We start from the raw sequence: 24,250 nt of genomic DNA, 5'->3' as shown, positions 1-24,250 counted from the left end.
GACTTAGGCTGGAGAGCCCTCCAAGTGGAAGACACTTTCAAAAGGATGATTGTCCTCTGGAAGGCCTTCAGAGGGAGGATTGGCTTCCTTTAAAAAAAGACTGCTAGCCACCTAACTTGATGTATGTTTGGTGCTGTGGGAGAATCGTACCACAACATCCTGCTGTAGCTCTTTGGTCCTGTACTGCTTGCCGGTTGTGTCATCTCCCTGCTTGGGTGCATCTGGAAAAAAAATGATGCATGTATGAACTTCACATGTGATAGGCATGCCCTGATTCTGCCTTCCTCAATTATGGAAGTTGGGGTGCCCTGTCATACTTGTCTACACTTTTTTTTGAAACTTTGGGATACTGAAAAGGAGGTACGATGAGGTGCATCTTCTACCACCAAAGATGCAAGTATTTATATCTCCAAATTCAGCTAAATATTAACTTGAAGGAGATTGGCCCATAAGGGCTCGTGGGCCCCCACCCTTCTACTTGGGACTAGACAAATTAAGTGTGCATAGATTTATAATCAAATAGACAGAACAGTAATGTGGAAGCTGTCTGAAGGACTATTTTTCATTTCAATTAAAGTTAAATATGAGTGTATTGTTGATGCAAGGGTAAAGGAAGGAACAAAGCCAGAATTCATTAACCTCATTGTGGGCTTCAGCTTTCCTTCCCTGCCAGGTGGGCACCTGATGGGCACAAGTTGCCACTGTATTAATTCATTAAGACTAAAAAGTGTAGTCGCGTATTAGGCCGGATAGAGAGTTAAAGTTCAGGAGACGGGTTCTAATCCTGACTTGGTCATGGAAGGTTATTGAAAGATATAACCATAGTGAACTTCTCCTTGAACATCTCACATAACTCAAAAACCTTATTGTGTATGTGTCTTAGGTGCTGTCTAGTCTCAGAACTGATAATGATTGTAATAGAGTTTTCAAAGTAAGTGAGATATTTAAGGAGTGCTTTTACCAGTTCCACGCTCCTAGTGAGTTTCCATGACTAAGCAGGGATTCAAACCCATGGATTCGCAAACCCCATTAAGATCACCATAAGTCGGAAGAGACTTGACTGCACAGAATGACATCTCGGATCTTCTTTTTCATTGCAAGCATCATAGGCTTGAAGAGGTGGGGGAACAGAATGTTCCTTCAAACTCTCCTGTTGCACGTTTTATTTTCCTGGTTGCTTGTTTCCTAGTGAGGTCCATTAAAAAAGGATAAGGTTTGAGTGCAATTTATTCTCCCCCCCCCCCTTGAAATAAGCGATTGTAGCCTATGGATAATTCTTGGATGGGAAAATTGGTCTGGTAGATACTTTTGGATCTCAGTTCCCATCTGTAATAGCCATTGTGGCCAGATGGCAAAAAAATGGTGGGTTTTGTAGTCCAACAACATATGTAAGGCTTTATATTTCTCCTTGCTGATATAGGTAAATGCAGTAACCACATCAAGACATTGTTTGACTATGTGGTGTCACAAAGATAGTTCCAAGAGATCACTCTGAATGGGCCAACACACTCTTGAAAAATGAGTGTGTTTTCAGATCTATAAAAACTTTCACATAAAAATTGGCATTATTCCTTTTTTGTCTTAATCTTGCCAAAAATTACTGCCGGATCCTCCTTTTCTGGAGAAACTGATTTTTTCCTCCTTTTTTCTGCTCCCCCCCCCCCCCAGTTTAAATGCACAACAGTGATACTGTTTGGTCCTCATGTATTTTATTTAGTTGGAAAGACACTAAGTATGTACATCATTTTAACAAAACCATTGTTTAATACAGGGCTGATAGTTTTATTTTCAAAGTACTTCGCAAACCTCAGAACCCCTGGTACAATGATTACAATGAAAATCATTCCTGCACAGGATTCATAAATAATGAATATATTTTCTCATTAATCCATAGCTCAGTTTAACTTCAGCTCATAGCAAGTTCTTTCCATAGGGGATGAAGAATTTTTATTTTTTTTAATTTATTTTTTTTTTACAAGGGAAGGTGATGAGCTATGACCCCTTGGGAATTAAATTGTGAAAACAATCTTGATTTTGTACATGTTAATATAGATCTGTTATTCCCTTTCCACAGCTATTGCAAGATGTTTTAAATTGTGGCTGATCTTTTATGCAAATAGCTGTCTTATTAGACGTTGCGGCTGTATGTGCTAATGTCTCCCTGGGTTTCTTGGGAGTTTGCTATCTAACCATCAAAGCGGTTGAAATGAATGATGATTACTGCACAGCTTTGAAGAACAAAGAAAAGTCACAGCACTTTGAGAGGTCTTGCTTACTGCAAAAAAAGCTGTGACAGCTTGAGCCACACAGATACCCAGGAAAGTCTTTGTGGCTCGTATTAACTAGGCCAAACTTAAAAATAAACAAACAAATAACAAAATTGAAATTATTTTCCATTCTGTGGTTTATTGGCAGCTACAAAAGTGTAGTGCTTTTTTTTTACTGCTGACATTTTGTTGCGAAACATAACAATGCTATTGAAACTGAAAATGGCAAAATGAAAAGCGATTACTTCTGGTGAATAAAGTAAACGATGGATGTTACACATAACTGTTTTATCTCATTGCCTTTGCGTTGTTAAGATGTTGCCACCTTTCTTCTGTCATATCAAGGCTGTGATATTCTTACTGTCTTAAATCTTATTACATGGGCCTTGTTACAAATAATAAGTATAATAATACTCTTAGAACTGCAGAGCTGGAAGAGACGCTATGAATTGAGTGGGGAACTGAACTCTCAACCTCTTGTTCCATAGGCAGTCACCTGAACCACTGAGCTATCCTGCACTTGGTGCCATAGCTGCTCACAAATAGTTATGGGGACTATAGTTTGGTGAGGAGGATAACAATTCTCTAGCATTTCTTTGCTGAAAATGGGGAGAGCTCCATTATAGTTGTTTCCATGAATATGCTTGTAGAGGTAAAACTAGAGATGGGGGTATTCATATACGAATATCCTCGCATAGGTGGAAATAACGAGGGTTTCACCGCTGCCACCGGCTCCGCGGAGGCTTCCTATTGCATTGTTCTCTGCAATGGATTAGCCACTCTCCAGCCTAGCAGAGAGGCTTGTCATCCTGCCTACTCCCAGGATTGGGTAATCGACTGCAGACAATGGTGCAATAGGAAGCCTCCACAGAGCTGGTGGCAGCGGCTAAATCATGAGTGGACAGTCGTTATTTCCACCTGTGCGGGGATATTCGTATTCGAATACCCCCATCTCTAGTTAAATCATTAATACAAGAGCTTATATGTAGCCTCTTTTGGATTTTCAACATAGTCCTTCTGGAGGGTAGTTCCTTTGGCATAATTTAAAAATATTTTTTATTTGTTTTATTTATTTAGTATCATTTTTAGTCCGCCTTTCTGAGGGGACTCCCAGGGACTCGCAACATAAAAACAAATAGATTTTTTTTTAAAAAAAAACAATAAATGATTCACTAAAAAGGGAATTAAACCAGAATGAAAATTAAACATACATTACATGATTGAAAACATTTAAAACTTTATAAACAAACGTAGTAAGCTAAAAAACCAGCATGCAGGACTCTGTTATGAAAATTCTGTTTGAAAAGGTGGGTTATATTTATTGATGAGAGAGAGGGTTATGGTGAGGTCATCTTGGCTTTATAGATAGATACATGGAATTTTCAAGAGGAGCCAGATTTGCTCCTCAGGTCCATCAGCTTATGTTTTTCAGTTGTAGATGATGTCTTGATGCTAATCCAAAATTCTGTGGGGTTCTTATATGCACACACTTTAGCTAGTAAGACAGGCACAGCTGGGTCATGTAGTGTACACTTTGGAAACATAAGAAGCCATTATAAATGACAGCTGTGTTCACATACTTCTGTACATCTGATTTCCCATAGAAACATCAGATTCATTATGGTGTATACATCTTGTTTTTACTGCAGTATGAAATTGCACCATGCAAAGCAACATGTGATGTGGTTTTGATCATAATGATTTGGAGCTCAATGGGCCTGTGCATGAGCAGCAGGTGCTTCCACTTTTTATTTATTTATTTATTTATTTATTTATTTATTTATTTATTTATTTATTGGACTTATATACCGCCCCATAGCGCTACAAGCACTCTCCGGGCGGTTTACAATTTTTTAATTATACAGGCTACACATTGCCCCCCCCAGCAAGCTGGGTACTCATTTTACCGACCTCGGAAGGATGGAAGGCTGAGTCAACCTTGAGCCGGCTACCTGGGATTTGAACCCCAGGTCGTGAGCACAGTTTTAGCTGCAGTACAGCGATTTAACCACTGCGCCATGAGGCTTGGAAGAAGATGGGAAGGCTGTTGAGACACAATTCCCTACTCCCATTTCATGCCACACCACTGGTAATCTCTGGGTCCGCAGAAAAGGATTTGGGGGAGAGTGCAGCGTACTGCAGCATGGAGGAAGGATAGAGGACCACATTTCAAACACAGAACTTTGCCTGTCCACGTTGGGATCCAACCCAGAGAAATCTATGCAGAAGATCCAATTTGTATTTGTGTCCACCTGACAATCTGAAAATGTACAAGTCTATACAGGGTTTTCAAAGAGTATCTGTGTTAGTTTGTTTAGCTAACAACAGAAAGGAAAGAAAGAATTCACAGTCTGCTTTGCCTGGATGGCATCTGGAGAAGTGGATTATAATCAACAAAAGCTCGTCCTGGAATAAATTGTAGAGGTGCTGCCATACTTTTGTTTTGTCTTATGTTGCGTAATGCCAGCAGTCTTAGTGTTTGGAAAAGCATTGAAAGCAAGTGTTGGATACTGGCAGCAGTCCTGTGTAATGCATAACTTGGATGATTATCTCCAAGGTCTAACAGAAACATATTTATGTTTTGAATTTTCAATCTGTAAAAGTTACTTATTTGTAATTTATTTATTTATTGGATATTTATAGCCTGCCTTTCTGCTGCAAGAATAGCACTTAGTGCCTCTCACAGTACATAACAAACAGTCTTACACGTTGTTACAACCTTTTTCTTTTTCTTTATACAGTTCTTGGATACAGAAACATGGGCAGAAAAGATGCATCTTCTGCAAGAACCCCGGTTGATCAGTACAGAAAGCAAATAGGTAAAAATGTTCCTTGGATATTCCTGTGCAACATGCTTCCTCAAACACAAGCTTTCATTCATGTTTTTATTTTATTGTCATGTACTGTGAGATTGACTTAAAAAGTATCAAAGGAAATTTGAAACTCAATGTATTTGTTGTATCCATCTCTCATATACTCTTAGTTATTTAAAAAGCCTCCAGTTTATGAATGTGGGATATTCTGTTTCGGTATTCACAATTTAAAATTTTAGGAAGTGGCCTGAAATTGCTGTACAATATTGTGCTTGCGTTGCCAGGAGGAGAAAGGATACCAAGCTGTACATAGCAAAGGGCAGCAAGAATGTTGATACACCAGTGTCGGCAGTCAAGATGATCTACGATATACCCTCTTGTGCTCACTTTCATTCCCAAAGTGACACCAAGCAAGGGAAAAATCCCAGAATCTGACTCCTTTTTCAGACTATCTCCTGTACCTAGCAAATTTGGTGCTGATTTGAAGTCTTGTTTCACAGTTACAATTTTTATTTGGATTGCCCCTGTCTTTTAAGATTGCCTGGTAGAATGTTGTGAAGGCATTCTGCTGTACAGGAATATAAGCTCAAACACCCTCTGTCCTGTCACTTCACTATTTGGGTAATGGTCTCTGTAAATAACTATAAGAATAAATATGTTTTCATTAAGATACTGCTGGATAGCTCACTGGTTTAGGTCTCTTGTTACAGAGCTAGAGGTTGGGAGTTAAATTCCCCACTGTGCCTCCGCTACAGGAGCAGGACTCAATAATCCATAGGGGCATTTCCAGCTCTGCAGTTCTAAGGTCTAAGATTAAATAATGTTCACTTATTACTTTTCTTCCTCTTTTCCTGCCACCCTTTAATTGCCACTGAGGGGGTGGGGAGATCTGCGAAGGGCCATAAAATCAATTCATATGAATATGGCCATAAAAATACTTCTGAGAAGTCACATGGTTTTGCCCTGCAGTCATCATAGGCATCCTTCAGTCTCGAGAGACTATGGTAATGTGCTCTGTATGGAGCACTTGGAACAGCGTCTAGTGTTTTGACGCTGTACGCGAAGCTGGAGTGTCCTCTCCAGGGCATGAAGCCTGGGTAAAATAATATGGAAGATAGGCTGTTACCCAAGCAGCAAATCCCCCCTCTTCACGTCACTGAAATAGTCCAATGGAAAGGCAAGAGCCAATACAACTGATTTCAGTGATGTCGCAGGAGTTGACAGAATGACATGAACTGCCTTTGGGACTCTGGCTCCGGATTCTGCCTTGAGGTTAACTCCTGAAGCCTTTTCCATCGGTGGATATAGCCACAAGGCAGTGCAAGTTTGAAATCAGAGCTTTCCTTCTCCTAGATGGGCTGCCTGCCAAGGCTGATGAGTCCCACCTACCCGGCCTGCTCGGTCATGGCATGGAAGCCGATGGCGGCGCCTCAGTGGATGTTTGATGTCAGAGTTTTCCTTCTCCTAGATGGGCTGTCTTCCAGGGCTGAACAAGTCCCACCTACCTGGCCTGTTCCCTCACGGCATGGAGGACAATGGCGGCACCTCAGTGGGGGTTTGAAGTCAGAGTTTTCCTTTCGTAACCACAAACTGCTGACAAAGTGCTGGATGAAGCTGCCTTTCATCTTCCATTTCTGATGATGGTGTCATGCCTCCAATTTCATATCTTCTTCAGAGTCATTGTAACTTGTGGTCAATGGTGATCCTTCCCTGCTGCCTATTTCAGTCCCCAAACTGTTAGAATACTTCACCTGATGTTTTGTTGGAGGAAAGCTCTTCTGCTTTTTGCACTTTTTGGTTTTCAGAAGTTACCACTTCATTGCAGAAGTTTTTTTGTACTTCTGCAATGAAATCAGGCTGTTAAGGCAGCCCTTTAGGATCCAAAAAACAAAGGTATATTTTAGGATGCCCAATAGGATGTTTCGGAAAACCTACAAGCAGATTTTTAAAAGGAGTACCTGGAAGAAAACTTTCCTCACCCACCTCTATGACGGAAACATCCTGCTCAGCCCAGTGAAATAGATTTACAGTGGGGTCTTGACTTAAGAATGGCTCGAGTTAAGAACATTTTGACTTAAGAACCACTCTCATAGGAAAATATTGACTTGACTTACATACTTAGATTTGAGTTAAGAACTGAAAAAAAAACCACGTGGGCGGCAGGGAAAGTGCAAAATTTAAACTTTCAATTAACTGTTGGCCAGTGAAAAGGGTGCCTGTCTGCTTCCTCACTCCTCCCAGCGTTTAGAGAGTGGATTGGGAAACAGTCTTCGGACTGCCTGGTACTATCCTGCCTGGACTGTATTTTCCCTGCCTTCCCTGAACCTTTCTTGACCTAAGAAAAAAAGAAACAAAATATCCCCCTCTAGTGGTCGAAGGCGGAATAGCAGCTTCCCACTAGTTTCTATGGACGGAAAAGAGCAGATACAGATCAAATGGTTTTCAGTGCATTCCTATGGGAAATGCAGATTTGACCTGAGAACTTTTTGACTTGAGAACCGCCTTCCAATACGGATTAAGTTCTCGAGTCAAGACCCCACTGTAACTTCCTCACCCCAGTTGTTTTGTTGAAGGAAAGGTCTTCTATCTTTTCCACTTTTTGGTTTTCAGGCATTGTTGCCAAGCTGCTTTCCTCTGTTGAGGACATGATGACTCTACCTAAAGTCTCTGCTGGAGTCTTTATAAAGTTGATGAAAAGTAACATCACAAAGTGTGGTCAATAGGGCTGCAGCTTTAATGAGAAACTGGGGAACATAGGTAGTTTTAAAATGAAATGCTAAAAACATGGGTAGTTTTAAAATGATAATTGTGTGTTTTATATACCATCAAGTTAGTATCTTCTTGGCAAATATTGTGCAGTACTGTACTTAGAGATGCCATGGATTGAACCTTGAACTTCCACATTTAAGGCATAGGTATTACCTCGGAACTGTGGTTCCTTCTTGTCTACCACTATGTTTTCTCCTATGCGTATATTGTAAATGAATAGTGACTTGTCTTTGGGCAGTCTCTTGAAATTGAAAGTATGAAATATTAGATGCCCTCATCTATCAATCACTCAGTCAATAAGCATATAAACTGTCAGTGTAGCATATAAACTGATTAGTGTAGCAGTCTCATTAAAGAATGAAGGCTATATAAAGTAAAACAAAGTCTCTGTTGCCTGTTATTTTTATTAGAATGTATGTGTTCATATCTGTATGAATTGATTTATAACCAGCCCAAGGCCTGTCTTTAATCCCTTGTTTAAAGTCACAGAAATTTTCTTGATGAACTCATCCTCGGTTTTAGATAATCAGCTGTGTTATTTACTGGACTGCTGATTAACCTCTTGCCACCAGGAATCAAATTTGTATCTGCTCTAAATTCATAATCAACAAATTTTAATTTTTGTGCACTTCTTTAGGTAGAAACTGTTTTTCCCAGATAATTTCGGATATATACTGACAGAACAATCTGCTGGCACTGCTGCCAGTAATCTGCTAGTGGAAGAGCCAGAGAGGGTATGGATGAGGAAAATGGTGGAGGAAGAGCTGAGCAGCATCTCCAGCCCAGAGATGAAACCAGAATGCTGGCACAAATTTAGGCAAAGATAAGAACATCAGTGCAAATCTATCTCTAGGCTGGGAGATGTTTGGCTTCACCTTTATTTATTTATTTATTTATTTATTTACAATATTTTTTAGCCGCACCATTGCCAGTGGCTTAACATCAGTTCATCAGTCCCTTAGCTGTTTTAGTCAGTTACAATTGCACTGTTATATGCACGTAAGTCCCACTGAACTCACTGGGCCTTCTGAACAGGCATATGTGGGATTTCACAGAAAGTCTTGTACAATGTAAATAGAAGAAATAAAAAGATGGATTGAAGAAATAATGCGTGAATGGATGTGGCAAAGCTTATTAAATGTGTCTTGTCTGCTTCTCTTGCTGTTAGTACGAGGAAGAAGTGGATGCTTCATTTCCAGTGTTTTCCTCCAATTAGAGATGAATGGGAGAGACAAGTGGGGATGCATTTAAGTTGCTAGAAGTTCCTTATTTATTTATTTATTTATTTATTTATTTATTTATTTAGTTAGTTAGTTAGTTAGTTAGTTAGTTAGTTAGTTAGTCAGTCAGTCAGTCAGTCAGTCAGTCAGTCAGTCAGTCAGTTATACCCCACCTTTCTCCTTCTAAGGACCCGAGGGGGGTGTACATCATTAAAAGGACAATATTTAAAAGCTAAAAACAATAAGTATACAAATATTTACAAAGAATCAAGGTCTCCTTGGCACATTTGCTTATAAGCATACCATCCCTCAAGTCCACTGCTGCCTATCCGTCATTTTTCTTTTTTTAAAAAAAGGGAGGGGGAAGCGCCTTAAAAGCTAACAAGTTTTACTCAGCCATATAGGTTTGTGGAGAAGCAATCAGAGCATCTATTAAATTGAACATGCTTGCCTTTTACGGTTCCACAGGACTTTTCATGGTCTTTGCTGCCATAAGCTAAGGTGGCTACCCCTCCTGGGAAATTCTTGCATGTCAGACTGCACAGCATCATCTAGGCTTAAGATGCTCCACACATATCTAGCCCAAATGAAATTATTCTTTAATCTGGGCCAGCTGCCAGAGTCTCCCAAACTCCTCAACAGTTAGAATGTCTGTAGCCAATATGTGACGTGCCAGCAAATTCAGCCAATGGAGTAATGGCAAAATGATGCTAGAAACTGGTTTCTTTTACAGTAACTGGTTTCTTTAAACAAGGATTGAAGTTATATGTTGTAGTTGTTTAGTCGTTAAGTCGTGTCCGATTCTTCGTGACCCCATGGACCAGAGCAGGCCAGGCCCTCCTATCTTCCACTGCCTCCTGGAGTTGTGTCAAATTCATATTGGTTGCTTCGATGACACTGTCCAACCATCTCATCCTCTGTTGTCCCCTTCTCCTCTTGCCTTCACACTTTCCTAACATCCAGGTCTTTTCCAAGGATTCTTCTCTTCTCATGAGATGGCCAAAGTATTGGAGCCTCAGCTTCAGAATCTGTCCTTCCAGTGAGCACTCAGGGTTGATTTCCTTTAGAATTGATAGGTTTGTTCTCCTTGCAGTCCAGGGGACTCTCAAGATACTCCTCCAGCACCACAGTTCAAAAGCATCAATTCTTCAGCGGTCAGCTTTCTTTATGGTCCAGCTCTCACTTCCATACGTCACTACAGGAAAAACCATAGCTTTGACTATGTGGACTTTTGTTGGCAAGGTGATGTCTCTGCTTTTTAAGATGCTGTCAAGGTTAGTCATCACTTTCTTCCCAAGAAGCAGGCGTCTTTTAATTTCGGGGCTGCTGTCTCCATCTGCAGTGATCATGGAGCCCAAGAAAGTAAAATCTGTCACTGTCTCCATATCTTCCCCTTCTATTTGACAAGAGGTGATGGGACCAGTGGCCATGATCTTAGTTTTTTTGATGTTGAGCTTCAGACCATTTTTGCACTCTCCTCTTTCACCCTCATTATGAGGTTCTTTAATTCCTCCTCACTTTCTACCATCAGAGTGGTATCATCTGCATATCGGAGGTTGTTGATATTTTCTTCCAGCAATCTTAATTCCGGCTTGGGATTCCTCCAGTCCAGCCTTTCGCATGATGTATTCTGCATATAAGTGAAATAATCAGGGAGACAATATACAGCCTTGTCGTACTCCTTTCCCAATTTTGAATGAATCACCTGTTCCATATCCAGTTATAACTGTTGCTTCCTGTCCCACATATCGATTTCTTAGGAGATACATAAGGTGATCAGGCACTCCCATTTCTTTAAGAACTTGCCATAGTTTGTTGTGGTGGACACAGTCAAAGGCTTTTGCATAGTCAATGAAGCAGAAGTAGATATTTTTCTGGATCTCTTTGGCTTTCTCCATAATCCAGCACATGTTAGCTATTTGGTCTCTACTCGTAGTTCCTCTGCCCCTTCGAAATCCAGCTAAAGCCTACCTTGTAGGATTTTGAGCATAATCTTGCTAACGTGTGAAATGAGTGCAATTGCACGGTAGTTGGAGCATTCTTTGGCACTGCCCTTCTTTGGGATTGGGATGTAGACTGATCTTTTCCAATCCTCTGGCCACTGCTGAGTTTTCCAAACCTGCTGGTGTATTGAGTGTAGCACCTTAACAGTGTCATCTTTTAAGATTTTAAATAGTTCAACTGGAATGCCATCACCTCCACTAGCCTTCAGCAACCACACTATCTGGGTTGTCTAGGATATCCAGATCTTTTTGGTATAATTCCTCTGTATATTCTTGCCACCTCTTCTTGATATCTTTTGCTTCTGTGAGGTCTCTACCATTTCTGTCCTTTATCATATCCATCTTTGCACAAAAGGTTCCTTTAATATCCTATTTTTTAACAGATTTCTGGTTTTCCCCTTTCTATTATTTTTGCTATTTCTTTGGACTGTTCATTTAAAAAGGCCCTCTTGTCTCTCCTTGCTATTCTTTGGAAGTCTGCATTCAATTTTCTGCAACTTTCCCTATCTCCCTTGCCTTTCTTTCCCTTCTCTTCTCTGCTATTTGTAAGGCCTCTGATAGCCACTTTGCTTTCTTGCATTTCCTTTTCGTTGGGATGTTTTTTGTTGCTGCCTCCTGTACAATGTTACAAGCCTCCATCCATAATTCTTCAGGCACTCTGTCCACCAAATCTAGTTCCTTAAATCTCTTCTTCACTTTCACAGTGTATTCATAAAGGATTTGGTTTAGATTCTACCTGACTAGCCCAGTGGTTTTTCCTACTTTCTTAAGTTTACGCTTGAGTTTTGCTATAAGAAGCTGATGATCAGAGCCACAATCAGCTCCAGGTCTTGTTTTTGCTGACTGTATAGAGCTTCTCCAAATTTGGCTGCAGAGAACATAATCAATCTGATTTGTATATTGCCCATCTGGTGACGTCCATGTGTAGAGTCACCTCTTGTCTTGTTGGAAAAGAGTGTTTGTGTTGACCACCTTGTTCTCTTGACAAAACTCTATTAACCTTTGCCCTGCTTTGTTTTGAACTCCAAGGCCAAACTTACCTGTTGTTCCTTAGATCTCTTGACTCCCTACTTTAGCATTCCAATCCTGTATAATGAGAAGAACATATTTCTTTGGTGTCCGTTCTAGAAGGTGTTGTAAGTCTTCATAGAAATGGTCAGTTTCAACCTCTTCAGCATTGGTGGCTGGTGCATAAACTTGGATTACTGTGATGCGGAAGGGTCTGCCTTTGATTCGTATTGAAATCATTCTATCATTTTTGAGATTGTATCCCAGTACAGCTTTTCCCACTCTTTTGTTGACTATGAGGGCTACTCCATTTCTTCTACGGGATTCTTGTCCACAATAGTAGATATGATAATTGTCTAAATTGAATTCGCACATTCCCGTCCATTTTAGTTCAGGATGTCAATGTTTATTCTTGCCATCTCCTGTTTGACCACATCCAGCTTACCAAGGTTCATAGATCTTACATTCCAAGTTCTTATGCAATATTTTTCTTTCCAGCATCAGACTTTCCTTTCACTTCCAGGCACGTCTGCAGCTGAGCGTCCTTTCGGCTTTGGTCCAACCACTTCATTAGCTCTGGAGCTACTTGTCCTTGTCCTCCGCTCTTCCTCAGTAGCATGTTGGACACCTTCTGACCTGAGGGGCTCATCTTCCAGCGTCATATCTTTTAGCCTTTTTTCCCTGTCCATTGAGTTTTCTTGGCAAAGATACTGGAGTGGCTTGCCAGTTCCTGCTCCAGGTGGATTGCGTTTAGTCAGAACTCTCCACTATGACCTCTCCATCTTGGGTGTCCCCACACGGCATAGCCCATAGCTTCTCTGAATTACTCAAGCCCCTTTGCCACAACAAGGCATCAATGCGTGAAGTTATATAACTATCATATAACTGTATGATATAGCAGTGACAATCAGTTATTTATTTGATGGCTTAAAAATACCGACTGCACTGTTAAAAAGTGCTGTGTTGGGAATGAGTGCATTTCTGCTTCTTTAACCTGTGTCACTTTGATGGTTTTACTGTTTTGCGCTGGGAGTTCAAGAGCTTTACAAAGGTTAATAGTTACCACAGTCACTCAGCATGAATTTCCTATTCACTCCTACAAAAGTGAACAACCGGTTTAATTCATGGTCATATTCTTTCAGTTTTTTTGAATTGCATAGTTGACTGTGATGGATATAGCATCTTCCTCCTTAAAACAAACTAGAATAACATACATGCTAAAAGTATCTCTGAATTTTGGATCTGATCTTCTGCAATGGAAGTAAAATAATGTGGGCTTGTGGGAAACATTTCCTCTTTTGAAAATGTACCTCGAAGTATAAGGAGAGTTTAGGAAGGGCTTAGACACCTTTTTGAAAAAATGCAATCTCCTTATCTTAGTAATGTCCCACTGTGTATCTTACATGCATACAGTAATTCTGCTGAACACAAGGAAGAAAGGAGATGAGTAAGACCGTTATAACTCCACAGCAGTTGTTCCATGAGTATATGCTGTGCTTTCTGGATACCAAGTTATCCCCTTTATAGCTCAGTTTGCCTTCAGGTGATGGTGCTGAAGATAACATTTAATTTCCATTTCCCAATTTGTGTCTGGGTGGAATATATACACTCTAGTCATTTGTCCCAACCAACACTATGCATTTCACCTGTAGAACAGAGTAGTCTAGGTGGGACACTTAAACCTAAGTAAAGTTCGTAATCCTAATAAGAATAGACTCCTTGGCCAAAATCTTCTTGTGAAGTCTTGCACAGCATTAATGGCATCATGCATGGAAGCTAACAATGGTTCCGGTGGATAAAGAATAGACCTTTGGTCTAATGGGTGCCCAGAGTAGACCGTTGGTCTAAATGGGTGGGATAGAAGTCTAATAAATAAATAAATAAATAAATAAATAAAAGAAAGAAAGAAAGAAAGAAAGAAAGAAAGAAAGAAAGAAAGAAAGAAAGAAAGAAAGAAAGAAAAAGAACATCTAGCAATTAAAAAAAGCACCCATCTCTAATTGGAGGAAAACACTGCAAATGAAGCAGCGACTTCTTCCTTTGACTAACAGTACAAAAATCAATAAGCATAAAACTCTGGTTGGTGGACACATTTAATAAGCTTTGACACACCTGTTCATGCATCATCTCTGCAGTGCATATTTCTCTTATTTTGTTATCTACTAGCTATTGTGTCATTAATCTGAGAAAAGAAGCCCTTTGATTGTAATTTCATTAGCTAGGAGTGCAACTTCCCCTGAACACATGTAGAGACTGTATATGTCATGAGTAGAGATGGGGGTTATTTGTATATGAATACGAATATCCCTGTGCAGCTGGACTTAATGAGGGTCCAGCCCCTAGGGTCTGACAATGTACTCATGCATCTGGCAGTGGAGTGCCACTCTCTTCCGGAGTGCCTCTCTCTTCCTGCTCAGCTAGCAAATCAGCAGCTTTGCAAAGAAACTCATCCTCCCTCCCATTGCCAGGAGCGGCTAGCCGAGCGGGGCTGTGAGAGTGATTGAAAGGAAGAGTAAGCCCCACAGGGCTGGACCCCCGTTATCTCCAGCTGCGTGGGGATATTCGTATACAAATACAAATACCCCCATCTCTAGTCATAACTCTTTGGTTTGCATGACTGTTCATCTTGAGCCCCATGGATTAATCTTTTGTACTCTGATACTGTATTGGAGTATCTGTGTAGGATGGCTCTCTGTGGTTTACCTCTGCCACATTACTGCTGTTTATGGGTTCTGAAGGTAAGAATAGTGAGGGACATGAACAAAGAACAGGCTGCTTGCCCTGATATAAGTGGTCAACATGTGGCACTCTTCAGGATCAATAACGGGATCTTTATCTTGGGAAAAATGGTCAAGCTTTTAAAAATACTGCAATGATTCTGCTACCCACCTTCTTGTTTGTCCAAGCTGCATTCCTGTTCTCCATGACCTCATTTGAATGTAGGCTAGTTTAGTATATCTTATAAACTGATTGTGGAAGGTATTGTTTTAAAGGCTTTGCATATGTTCTATATCAAGGGTTGTGTTTAATTCCAGAAAATAGAATCTCTATGTGTTTGTCTATAAATATTTAATACTAATTTTTTATAAATGAGAAATTGATTCTGAAGTCCGGTAATAGCAGGAGTCAATCTGAAAGAGGTATGTTTGCAGTTGTTTTACATACTAATAGTAAATGTAATTTATGTGTTTCTATATAGAGAGCACCTTATATCTAATGAAATACAAATGTTGTATGAGCATTACTTGACTATATGATTATCTGGTTACAATTCAGAAAGTGGGCATTTGGTGCAATGTAGATTAATTTTAATTATGTCATCCACCAGACAAGAATTCAGATTCAAAGAGTGTGTTTGGACAGAACAATAAACAAAGAATCCTGGTTGTTGTAGGTTTTTCGGACTCTTTGGCCATGTTCTGAAGGTTGTTCTTCCTAACATTTTGCCAGTCTCTGTGGCCGGCATCTTCAGAGGATAGTAGCCAGAACTCTGTCTGTGCTCTGTCAGAACAGAGTTCTGACTCCTGTCCTCTGAAGATGCCGGCCACAGAGACTGGCGAAACGTAAGGAAGAAAAACCTTCAGAACGTGGCCAAACAGCCTGAAAAACCCACAACAATCATTGGATCCCGGCTGTGAAAACCTTCAAGAATATAAAGAATGCTGGCTTATTAAACTTCTACAAGGAGAAACTGCATGTTAATTTGTATTGCCTGCTACATTCTTCCTCAGTCATTTCACTTGGCTGGGGGAGTAAATGAACCTGGTATCAATAGTTTAGTACTTTGACCTACCAACCTTGGTCTGGATTTCTATTTGTCTGCTACTAATAGTGGTGGAGAAATGAAGATAAGAGGCAGGACAATGGTGGGTGAGGGAAAGGCTTTAATTAGAGTCTCCCATCACTGTTCAGTTCAAGATCCCTTTAGAGTAGGAAATTTCTCTGTCTCTTTGGGTCTCTCTCTCTCTCTCTCTCTCTCTCTCTCTCTCTGTGTGTGTGTGTGTGTGTGTGTGTATGAGACAGACAGACAGACAGACAGACAGACACACACACACACACACACAGAGAGAGAGAGAGAGAGAGAGAGAGAGAGAGAGAGAATGACGGAGAGAGAATGTGCTAGGTTACCTTAGTATTGTTTTCATTCACCAAATAGCAATTTCATTTACTAAATGAGTTTTTCTTACGACATTTTATTTCTACCTGCCTGTTGAAAACTAGTGGGCACTATGAATCTCATGCTAGGATATTGGCAGTACAGTATATCCATGAAATTACATGATTCTTTACAAGGAATTCCAAAGGGTGGAATCAGGAGTGTGACTTTCTGGCATGTGTGCATGTGTTTGTGTGCGAAAGTGGGAAGGAAATGAATGAATGAATGAATGAATGAATGAATGAATGAATGAATGAATGAATGAATGAATGGAAAAGTGTGCAACCTCTAGTTGGGAGAAAGATCAAATTTAAGTCCTGCTAAACTGAGGATTTAAGGGAATTCTTGGCAAGATAAGACACCCAATAATGTGATTGTTCACAGTTTTCTCATTACAATATGGAGTAGTCAGCTGTGAGAGTCCCAACTTCATGGAGATGATAGAATTGTGGACCAACACATCTGGAGGTCCCAGGTTGGAGAAGACTTGTTACACACGTCACTGAAAAAGACACAACATTCTTGTATCTGTGTTCCAATACACACAGAAAACAGAGGATTGTAAAAAACCTAGTCAGCAAATCCAGATAGTATGTTTTAAAGCGTTTGGAGCAACATTTTGTGCCACTAAAAGTAATTTGGGAAGTTAAAGACCGATACTGATTTTATAAGAGGTGTTATAAAATCTCTTTGAAACAATTATTTGGCTTTCAAACATGATTACATTTTAAAAGCTTAGTAAATAAGGGCACTAAAAAGAGCCCATTGTAAGATGGGAAGCATATTAAAAAGGAAGTTAATAAATACGGAGAGAGTTAAAATTGCAAGTAGGCAAATGAAGAGGGTCCTCTGTGGGCACAAAAGACCATTACACAAGGCATGGACTCTCTTGACAGAATTGTTGGTATAGATCACTCCTCTCTTTTGTTCCACCGCACTTCTTGACGGTGCCATCTGTGCATCTACTTCAAACAGAAAGACTATGAAGGTAGACATTTCCCAGTGGTTCCCTCCCAATTCTTTTGTTGAAAAATCCTTTCCCCTAGAGGAGAAATCCAGACCTCCCTTGCTAAACAGAGGGGGTTGGAGCTGGCATTTGACTGGTAAACAGATGTAGAGTGATTTTACTTCTTATTCTGCAAGCCCTGTTGTTTTCTAGGCAGCCACTGGAAAGCTCTTTCCTTTAGTCTGAGATCTATTAACATTTGCTAAGCAGAATCTTTTCTGATTTACCTGGCTGGCCACTGCAGATCTCCATTGTTCCTGTACAAGGCTGGTCCTCAGGTGTGAAACTAGTAAAGATTTCTGTTCAGTCCTATGCTTTTATTTGTGTAATCACTCATTTTTAAAAAAACTATATCTCATATTTTAGTTAGATGGTTCTCAACATGGCCTTAGAAGAAACAGGTAAAATGGGGGGACAACGAAGAAATAATGACCTGTATGGATGTTTGTTTGTTTGTTTCTTTTCCTTTGCTGGAATTCTGGCTAGTATTGTGAAATAGAATTTATGTCCTGATTTCAATCATAATCTCTTCTTATTTGTTTGAAGCATCCTCTGCCAAATTCTTTAGACAAAAGGCTTCTAGAATGCCTCGAATGTATCAGTAGCAAGACTGACTGTGTTCCCACATTCAGTATGACACAAAAGGAAATGGTGCTGGGGTGGGAGGAGGGAAAGGCAAGCTTAGGCTCCAATTTTAAAAGTTAGAAATTTAAGAAAAGTGAGAAGGAAATAAATGGGAAAACAGGATGGAAAAGGAAGATGAGATGCACAAATACAAAAAAGAAGAAAAGAAAAAAGAATAAAAACCTGTCTCAGTATCTAGATAATAGGTAACTTCCTGATTTATATTTTTTGAAAATATTTCCAGAGAGAAGTGAAAGTTGCGTATAGAAATCAGTGTAAAAATCCAGTACTGTAGCATTTTTAGATTTAAATGCAAGTATATCCATCCCCACTACAAAGCCCCCTGCCAACATCCAATATGACCCCCCAAAAAAGTGGTGAAGATGCACGTTGCATATTATGTTTTGGATGAAATTTCTTTACCGCTCTACCTACCTACCTGTTCCCCATTTATCTGTGATTTTTAAAGAATCAAACAACACTTTAGAAGCACTTCTAGATCCCATAAGGATGCAGTGGCTCAAGGCAGCTCTTTTTATTTATTTATTTTTACATAAAACCATACTGTCCCAGTAGTTAACTGCATCTCAAAAAGTGCCGCCATACTACTGTTAGGCTGAGTTTCTCTACTAGTGGGGCAACTTTCTTGTACTTCTTGAGAAGTGTATGAAAGTTGCAGTACCCGAGACGTTGGCGAACTTTTTTTTACTAGCAGTTTATATCATTTCCTCCTCATGGGTTCCTTTTGCGAACACGAGACAGTTGCTTTATGGATTTAAAATTGTAGCTTAACTTGCACAAGTAGACTTCCATCCTGAAACTGCAGGGAGAATGGAAATAATTGAAGGTGTACATATTGGTATACTCAAGGAAGTCTTTTATTTAGAGCAAAGAAACCCTTGCTGGTAGCATAAAAGAAACTTATTCACTTTAATGCATCCTTCCAGTTGGCTTAAAGCTGAAACGCAGTTGCTTGAAAATTAATTTACCTCTCATGAATGACTGGCTGGATTATCTTTGTAGCATAAAATGTAATGATATGTCAACCCAGAGCTCAGAAGACGTTGTGTCTACTGTAAAAAAAAGTTGTTCTTGAGCACTTAATGTTGTGTTAAATGATGATGTGTCCTTTGCAAATGTATTATTAGTGTCAAGCTGTTCCATCTCTCGAGATTGAGAAATGGCCGGTGATTTGAGCTGCCATTAAACCTGAATAAAAAAAGCGAGGAGGCGGTGGTTTTATTCTTTTCTTTTCCATGTTCTTTCTGAGTACTTATACTGACTATATTCAGTACGAATCAAAATGTTTCTTTTAGCTGAAGACACCAAAAACATCTTTAATCACAGCAATTGAAACCATATTAAAGCAAATCTCTCTTCCTCTTTTATGGGGGGAAAATTTCCCTGTACCAAGGGATGTTAATAGTAAGATGTTGTAAAAGACCACTGTGAATGCTGCTTATGTTGCAGTCAATTGGCTTGCTACTCCCTTGAATGGCAATGAAGCTGAGCGTTTTTATTTGACATGTGGGGTTACAGATTGCAAACTGAAGTAATATTCTGAGTATCTTAGCATTCGATCCCATCCAGGTTGTCAGTATCACTTTCTGTTAGTAACTCCCTCTTCAACAGTGGTCACAGCAAAACATATTGTATTATAAGAACAAGAGATTCTTGGTGTGGTAGTGACCAGACCTCTTGACCACATTGGGTCACCTGCATTTCCAAAAGAAAAGAAAATATCTATAAAACACTTACTTTACACCATGCAGTACTTTAAAATGGTTTAAAGATTTGCTCAGAGTGGGGTTCGTGTGTGTGTGTGTGTGTGTGTGTGTGTGTGTGTGTGTGTGCGTGCGTGCGTGCGTGTGTGCGTGCGTGCGTGCGTGTGTTGGGGGTCAGAACTTTCCAATATTTGAAAACTTCTTCATAAATGTGATGGAAAGAATTAAGATGACATTGAAAAATGTGAATATGAGAGAAGATGAAACTGTCAGATTGGCTTATCCAGGCAGAGGACTTTGGGTGTTTTGATCTTAAATGTCTGGGTTTGAATCCCTGGTTTTGAATTCCTGTACGTTCAATCATGTTTGTGACTCTGAATTACAGCCGTGTCCTCATCTTTAATTGTTAAAGGGCAGAGATAGCGTGGTGCTTTCTGTGCTGAGGAGAGCTACATTTAGCCAGTGCAGGTGGCCAGGGTAGGGAGAAGAGACAAGAACTTGCTTAGATTAGCAGATTTCTTGATAAATAAAAAGGACTAAATTAAAGTCCCTGAGGCTTAGTTAAGTCTAGCTCCACTCAAGCGTCCTTTTCCCACCCCAGTGCTAGCTGGGAGCTTTCTTTCTGAGCAGGAAGCTTGGGTGGAGCTAGACTGCCTCAGGGCCTTCCAGTTTAGACCTTTCTCCTAGGACCTTGGTGCAACACATTGAAGTGTTTGGAACACCTCTACAAGGCGGGTAGAGCTCCCAAAGTGGCCATTTTATGCTATTTGTGGTCCAGAAAATCCAAAATATCCCATCCCTTTGTGGGAAGGAACAGAATCAACAAATTCATCTTTCACAGTCTGGATTGGAACTGTTTTCTGTATAAGTCATCAGTTTTAGCGTGAAGGCATCAAGTAGGCATAACTACACACTTTAGGACTATATCCAGAAGGATGAACGGTCTCATCTCTGGACAAAATGTAGAAATCAGTTGTACTGAGCAGTTGAGTGATAAAATTCACAACAATCCCTTAAGCCAACACCCAACTGGGAGAGCCCAAAAGTACAGTTAGCTGGATAAGTCTGTATCAACAATTGAGAATCAGGTCTTTTATAATGGTAATGGCTCTCGACTGCCCATTTAGGACAAAGTGCCCACAAATAATTTGCTGTACAGGACGAATAGCTTGCAACAATGTTTTCCTCCCAGCTATTGCATGCAATAGAGCAGTGGTTCTCAACCTTAGATAATCTAGGTATTGGACTGCAACTCCCAGAAGTCCTTGCCAGCACAGCTGGTGGTGAAGGCTTCTGAGAGTTGCAGTTCAAGAATGTCTGAGGAATCCAAGGTTGGGAACCACTGCAGTAGAAGAGGAGCAGTGGCCAGACAATGCCGTCGTATCTGCCACTCAGGTGTCTTTTGCTGACCCATTTATTCAGCATTGTTGAATCATTGGGGGTGGGGGGGGAAGGTGGATTAGGAACCCAGTAAATAAATGAATGGGAATCATATCCGCTTTAGTGTGAGGTTGTGGCTCATTTGCTTGCTGATTAAATGTAAAATGGTTTACCACTGCAGGGGTTGGGGGAGAACCAGAGTTGACCATGCCACCTCAGTACAACTTAGCTTAGCACAGAGACCATGACGAAAGAATTCATGAGAAGGCGTTGCTGGAACAATAGTTTCTGCATAGGCTCCACAGCTTTAGAATTACCTTTCCATGTAGCTTAAGTTTATCTCTTTCACTGCACATGTTTAAATGGCTATAGTTAGGGATTAGAAAGGAGGAGAGGCTTATTTGCAGCTGATAGACTGGTAGTGGGTAATAGTGAGCATACCAAAGAAATGAGATATAGTTTAAATATTATTTCTGTTGTCCGTGTGAAGGGGTAAGGTGCCAAATTCAAAAGAAAGGACATTGTAGACAAGCAGTGCATCTTTCTAAGATTATGAAATGAATGGTGTCCTTTTAGGCCACATCCTGCTGCTAGAGCTGAGATTGTGCTGAGACTTGCCATCTGAGTTCTCACTATGCTACAGAGAGGATATTATTCAAAGTCAGTTGCAGTGGGTTGACCCTAATTCAGTAATAAGGATGTTTTGGTTCACAGCATTTTGGATGCTGCATTGCCTTTTATCTTGCATCAATTGTTCTTGTAGTGAAGAAGATGAGTTGCAAACTGTACGTATATAGTCTTTTTGTTTTAGTTGTTATTGTGGTACCAGCATAAAAAAAATATTCAGGGCAGCAATTTCTTGGCAGTTACAAATTGAAAAGAAAGTGCTGAAAGGAAATTTGAATCTGTAATGTTGATTCCTTTTGCTATCTCTCTGCTTTTGGCACGCAGTAAATAACTCATTTTCAAATAATTTGCTTATGTAATTAAATTTAGATTGCACATTTCTCATTTCAAATATTTTGACTCTTCCTAGTTTGCCATTCAATTGTGGCATAATTGGTATGGTCTATATGAATGGGCAATAAATTTATGGACTTTTGTTTGAAAAGATCAGGCGGTGAATAGAACTTGGTAATCATCCCAGGAGGAATTATGCTTGAACATGTTTGCAGGAGTTAAAGAACTGCATTTCTTTTCTCTTTTTTTGTTTTTAAATTAAAGACAATTAAAGATGTGCAGGCACCCATAAAAGACAATGTATTGAGGAACAAGTTGGAAGCCAGTCCATTTGCAGGTGAAAAGAAATGCCTTTGAATCAGAACCAGCTGTATTTTCCATGAAAGAATGTGCATGCTTGATAGCATAATGTGCTCCTAAGCTGCTTATGTTTTACAGTATTCAGAAAATAGGACCACATTAATTTTTAAAGTCGCAAATGCAGGCAAAGAGCAGCCCTGCCTCATGACGATAATGAGGGTGGATATCGGAAAGTCTGTTGGGTGGGGGGAGGGTGGCAATAAAGGAGCTTCTGAAATGTGAATATTCATAAAACAGTAACCAGGCATCCCAATGATAACGAGCTTGGACAGGAGCAAGAACAAAGGGCAAAGATGAAGGCCCTCGTTAACAGCTAAAATGAAAAAACCAAAAAGTGGGTTGATATTCCTCATTTGTTGCTTAAGCCAGTCAACTTGCTAATTCCACCCCCCCCCCCAATGTTTCAGTGAACAAATGTTAATTCCATTGTAAAACTAATCCAGAGAGTTTGACCAAATTATCTCTTCAACCCTTACTGCTACTGCAAGGCAGCACTAATGGGAGATGTGCTGGTGGAAACCCAGCTGATGCAGTAAATTTTGAGACTGGACTTTAATTGGCCATTTCTGTTTATCTGCATGTGTTTGCACTTTCTAGTAGACATGGAGATGAATTAAAAAAAAACAAATTGTGATATTTGTGAAATATCACTGATTTGTGGGATATTTGTCCGTTTGTATTTGTCAGGTCCAGAGACCCCAACAAATACGAAGGGATGAACATTTACCCATTTTTATTCATCCCTTTGTGCAGGATGGCTGTGGAATGGAACCAGGATTTGCCTTCCCACAGCCAGCCTGCTTGTCAGTGTCCTGTTGATCAGCTGATGGTCAGGACACTGACAAGGAGGCTAGCTGCTGAACAGAAATAGTTCATTTCCAGCAGCCAGCCTGCTTATCAATCATGAGCTGATGGTTGGATCATTGAGAAGTAGGCGGAATGCGGGAAAGCAAGGTTCAGTTCTGCAGTCAGCCTGCTTGTCAATGACCCAGTAAATGACAAGCAGGCTGAAACCAAGGTTTGCCTTCCAACAGCCAGCTTGCCATTCAGCTGATTGGCTGGACATTGACAAGCAGGCTGGCTGTGGGAACAATAATTGGGTTCAATGTATTCGCGAAGGCTTTCACGGCCGGGATCTAATGGTTATTGTAGGTTTTTCGGGCTCTTTGGCCATGTTCTATTGTTCTTCCTAATGTTTCGCCAGGCTCTGTGGCTGACATCTTCAGAGGACAGCACTCTGTGCTCTGGTGTGGTTGGCTTGGGAGTGGAGTATTTATGGCTGTGAGATGGGCTTTTGTCTTTTTCTGTAGTGTGTCTTGTTGTGGGTGTATTGTTGTGATAAGGAGAGATTATCTGTCACTGTGGTTGATGGGTGTTATTAGCTAGTCAAGAATGCAGAGGCTGTTTCCTGTCCTGGGACAGACAGTGGGGAAATGAACTTCCAATTTGTAGCTCTGCAGCCAGATTCTGAAGCTATCCACCTTTGGACTTGGTCTTCAAGTCCTTCTTGAATTTGTGCATTTCACATTTTGACATGTGTATGTCAGACCAGTTTTCCCAAGTTTGGGTCCTCAGGTGTTCTTGGATTACAACTTCCAGCCAGTGGTGAAGGCTCCTGGAAGTTTTAGACCAAGAACATTTGGGGATCAAAGTTTGGGAACCATTGGCTTTGATCATCTCAGTCATGGTCCTAGAAGTCTTGTGGTGCGTTTGAAAATAACAAGTTTTATGTGACGTGTGTTTTGTGGGCATAATCCACTTCTATAGGATCATGAAGGACAAGCAATTCAAGCAGCAGTTGGTATGCACACAGGTTCTGTGTAGTTCCAGTAATGGCAGAACAAAATGAAACATAGAAAATGAGCATTGTTTTATCAACACTGGTCATAAACATCATCACATGATGTCTTCTGTGCTTTCCTATCCTCTGTCAGGCACCAATTCATCATCCATTTCTAAA

At 40.2% G+C, this 24,250-nt stretch overlaps 1 protein-coding gene across 1 annotated transcript in view; it reads left to right on the top strand.

The window, feature by feature from the left end:
- TRIQK (triple QxxK/R motif containing) overlaps positions 1 to 24,250 on the top strand; it is a 50,187-nt gene that overhangs the window by 1,184 nt on the left and 24,753 nt on the right. Inside the window, exon 2 of the mRNA XM_020785388.3 lies at positions 5,009 to 5,086. Within this exon, the coding sequence (XP_020641047.1) occupies positions 5,026 to 5,086 (61 nt within the window). The 5' untranslated portion in view covers positions 5,009 to 5,025. The remainder of the gene's footprint in view (positions 1 to 5,008; positions 5,087 to 24,250) is intronic.

Source organism: Pogona vitticeps, chromosome 4 (genome assembly GCF_051106095.1).
Source record: "Pogona vitticeps strain Pit_001003342236 chromosome 4, PviZW2.1, whole genome shotgun sequence".
NCBI classification, from domain to species: domain Eukaryota; kingdom Metazoa; phylum Chordata; class Lepidosauria; order Squamata; family Agamidae; genus Pogona; species Pogona vitticeps.
Note: the sequence above shows the minus strand (reverse complement) of the source record. Positions and strands in the feature narration are given on the sequence as shown.